The 4,284-nt window shown below is 48.6% G+C and overlaps 1 protein-coding gene across 1 annotated transcript in view; it reads left to right on the top strand.

The window, feature by feature from the left end:
* The window catches only part of POLR1A (polymerase (RNA) I polypeptide A, 194kDa), a 73,621-nt gene that overhangs the window by 48,660 nt on the left and 20,677 nt on the right, over positions 1–4,284 (top strand). The window contains exons 20-21 of the mRNA XM_008585098.1: positions 944–1,096; positions 2,581–2,663. Of these exons, the coding sequence (XP_008583320.1) occupies positions 944–1,096; positions 2,581–2,663 (236 nt within the window). The remainder of the gene's footprint in view (positions 1–943; positions 1,097–2,580; positions 2,664–4,284) is intronic.

Raw genomic sequence — 4,284 nt, 5'->3', positions numbered from 1 at the left:
GCCCGGAAAAGAAAAAAAAAAAAAAAAAAAAAAAAAAAAAAAGGATCCACTTTCCATGTGAAATGTGGCAAGTACTGAAAAATATAAAAGCATCCAGAATCACTACAGGAACTAACCACTGCTAACATGTCAATGTTACAGACAGATGTAGGTACAGATACAGTGTGTATAATGTAGATATATATTACCAAGCATATACTCATGTTATGTGTATACACTGTATGTGTGATCCTGCAATTTTTGCATAGTCTGCTTTTTTCCACTTAATATTACATTAGAACCGTTGTCCTAGAGGTTTCTTAACTTTTAATTTGAGGCCCATTATCTCCTCTGATTACCACAGTGCTCTCATGGCCTTTTCACAAATCTTAACACCTTTGTTTTTAATCTTGGTAACCTTTAGAGGGTCTTAAAGACCACCCCATTGGTGAGTGTAGAGTAATGGGGATGGGTTTCAAAGGCTGAAGGCCATCAGGAAGCCCCCTGACTAAAGCAAAATTCAGACACACTGCTCTTTTCCCCAAGAGATGTAGTAGGAAGTTTTCTAAACAAACAGCTTAATAGCTTGAGCTCTCTTTTGGCTCTGGAGTATAAGGATCACAATAAATTACTTTTTTCTGTGGGCCTCCATTTCCCTTTAGGACCCTCAGGTCCCTTCCAGGTATAACACGTGATGATTCTGAGCCATGGCTTCTTTTACTGACATCACCTGTTTTCATCTAACCCCAAATGTGAATATCCACATCAGTCAAAAAAAAGGCAGATGCAGTGATTTTTTTCAAATGCAAGCTTCCTTAGGCCATTTAAAAATCTAGGTTGACCTTCAACAACTTGGTTACTGTGCAGCTTTTCTTCAAAAGCAAATTATCCCTCCCCTGCTAGGACAAAGCATTGTTTAACGTACATGTGTATCTTGAGTTTCTTTGGGTTTCCTTTCCCCCAGATCTCGTGCCTGCTGGGCCAGATTGAATTGGAAGGTCGGAGACCCCCACTGATGGCATCTGGCAAGTCACTGCCCTGCTTTGAGCCTTATGAGTTCACCCCCATAGCTGGTGGCTTCGTCACTGGCAGATTCCTCACCGGCATTAAGCCACCTGTATGTACTTTGGTTTTTCCATTTTGCTGCATTCCTTATTTTTAGGCTCAATGATAGGTGACCTCAACGATAGGTCCCCACCAATGACTTTGGGCACAAATGATCAAGTAGTACATGCCAAGTCATTTGCGTACCCATTGGACCCTAGGGCCCAGGAGGACCCGACCATGATGTGTAAACCATTATAATGCCAGAGCCTAGCATAATGCTGGCACAGAGTAGGTGCTCAGTAAATGGTTGCTGACAGATGAAAAGAAGAGTAGGACCAGCCCCAGCTCCACCTTTTTCTGCTCCGTGACTCTCTAAACCAGTTCTCACCTGCAGTTGAAGACAGCTGGCAAGGGAGGTGCCACTCACCAGGGTGCTCTTAAAAGGAGTATCTCTGAGATTTGTTTTAGGAAGCCCTTCCCTCAGGGACCTCCCATGACTCCTCCGTCACAATGGGAAAATTGATTGGCTGTGACAGATACCTAGTTTTGCTTTGTCAGCAAGAGAATTCTCCCCTAAGAGAAGGGTTTCTCCTCACACTTGTCAGAAATGGCTTTTTGAATGTTGGTACCTTCTGTTCCTTGGTGTAGTACGTCTCTGAAAGGATGACCTCTGTGGTCAGATAACTAAGTCTAGACTGTGAACCACCCCTTTGTTTCCAGGCTACCGACTACTCGAAGGGCTCCTCCATTGCCTTCACGTGGACTTTCCATTTGGCTGGTCATTCATGACCTCTAGCTCAACTAAGTCTAGACTGTGAACCACCCCTTTGTTTCCAGGCTACCGACTACTCCAAGGGCTCCTCCATTGCCTTCACGTGGACTTTCCATTTGGCTGGTCATTCATGACCTCTAGCAAGGGATGATGAAGAGTTGATGTAGAGCAGAATTTTTCAAATTCTGATTGCAACTCCTTAGTGGACCATGAAATCATCGTAGTAGATAGTGACCAGCATTTCTTTATGTAATGACAAAGAGTGGTAGAGGAAACATCAGAGCTGTCCCATGTAGGAAGGAGTGGAATAGTGTCATAAGGTTTTAGTTTGAGTTGTACATCTTTATATGCATGTGTGTATATATGTCTGTGTTTGCTGATTACTATTGTAAATATATTTCTTACTGTGGGTTGCAATCACAAAGTTTGGGAAACAGTGTGTACACTGTTGGAAGCAAATTCAGATGTGCAGGCTGAACCAAACGGTGGTGAGTCGCCAGTGCTGTTTGCATCTGGACAGTGGGGTGTGGGGTGCAATGTTGAGGTTTGCATGAGTGCACCTAGCTCCTGCACACAGAAGCTGTTACTTCTGATCCACTTGAAGAGAACCACAGGGGAGGGGAGAAGTCACTGGGGCCATTGGAGCTATCAAAGCCAAGGTCCTAGGGTATCAGGGAAGTGGGCAGCCCTATCTGGTCAGAAAAGGCTGCTGGAGGTGTTGGCCTTCAGAAAGCACACCATCTTCACTGCCACCTTTGGGACCTGGTCCCGCTCTTCCACAGGAGTTCTTCTTTCACTGCATGGCAGGACGAGAGGGACTGGTCGACACTGCTGTGAAAACCAGCCGCTCTGGCTATCTCCAAAGGTAAAAAGCACCTGCTGTGCCCCCTTTAGTTGAGGTCAGTGCCCGAAAGCCCTTCACCTCTGTCTTTCACTCAAGATTCTTTAAAAGAAAAAACTTTTTAAAAATCCCCATGGTTGGCCTGAGACAGAGAGTAGCAGGTGTGCTTCCCCTTGCACAGGACAGGGAGAGCATGAGCCCAGAGGTTTATACAGGGCCCTGTGTTTTGAAGGTCTGCCATTCCCTGCGGGAAGCTATGGATGCAGGAAACGGTCTCAAGTAGGGATGAGCTTGTCCTGTGCCTGGGAGGCTCAGCAGCCGGGGACAGTACAGAGGATTCCAGGCCCACAGTCCCTGCCTATGAGTCTGTAATTGGTGTAACTGTTCCTCCAGGTCCAGGTGGCACCTTGGGGTTCCCCAGCCTAGACCTGCCTGGTTTTCTCTCATCTCTGTGAGGAAAGGGAACAAGTAGCCCCTATAACTGGCCTTGTTGGGCACGCGGGGGGATTGAAGCTTAGACCTGAACAAGCCTGACTCCAGGGTTCCAGGTAGCACAGGGCAGCAGATCCCTGCGCTCCAGCCTCCCTCCCTTGGGGTGCAGTGTGGGAGGCTCTGCCTTTGAGATTGTTTTGTAAGGGTTCCTCCTGAGCCCAGGCAACCTATGACAGTGGAAGGTAGAGGAGACTATGAAACTAGATCCCCATGCCTCGCAGGCCTGGCTTTAAGTTACATCCTCAGGGAATTCTGATAACGAACTGAGCTGGGGCACAGCTCCTTCCTTTCTCCCCCTCAAAGTTCTGTTCTAGTTTGTCCTTTCTCATGTTTCTGAGTTCCAGGATTCCCACAGCTGCATACTTTATTCTGGTCCCTTCCCCTTGACACCCAAGGCTGTAGCCCATGGGAGTCAGACGGAGAAGGGAAGGGTGAGGCTGGGGTAGGGTCATACCTGGCTGGCCTGTTGGTGACGAGCCCATCTGTAGAGCTGGCAGTGCCCATCGGGGAACAGGTACCCAGTGCAGTCAGGCCTAGCCCCACTCCTTTCAGGAGCATGGATCTTGTGGCCAGTTCCCTTCTATGTGCAGGGGTGTACCCCACCTCCGTCCCCCGTAAATCATTCAAGAATACATGTNACCTGGCTGGCCTGTTGGTGACGAGCCCATCTGTAGAGCTGGCAGTGCCCATCGGGGAACAGGTACCCAGTGCAGTCAGGCCTAGCCCCACTCCTTTCAGGAGCATGGATCTTGTGGCCAGTTCCCTTCTATGTGCAGGGGTGTACCCCACCTCCGTCCCCCGTAAATCATTCAAGAATACATGTGTAGAATAGAAATACTAAAAAACTAATGCTCAAATAAGCCTGGGGATGGGAGATTCCATGTGTGGGATGGGATTCCCATGGCCCATTGAAATCAGGGTGGGGAGGAGGAGGGTGTCAGGGGTTCTGGTTGGAACAGAAGCATAGCAGCAGCCGTGAGGACAGAGGCACACGCAACTGGGGGATCCCCCTGCCAGTGGGAGCTAGCGGAGGCTCAGGACTAGAGAGGGCAGGTGTGGTGCTTCAGATAGGCTGGACAGGGGGGGCCCAGCCCACAGTTGGAAGGCTTCTTGGAAAGGAGAGAGCAGATGTGGACAAGGCAGGGGGTGACTG

Source organism: Galeopterus variegatus, unplaced genomic scaffold (genome assembly GCF_000696425.1).
Source record: "Galeopterus variegatus unplaced genomic scaffold, G_variegatus-3.0.2 Scaffold3452, whole genome shotgun sequence".
NCBI lineage: Eukaryota > Metazoa > Chordata > Mammalia > Dermoptera > Cynocephalidae > Galeopterus > Galeopterus variegatus.
This window is presented reverse-complemented; position numbering and strand designations above follow the sequence as displayed.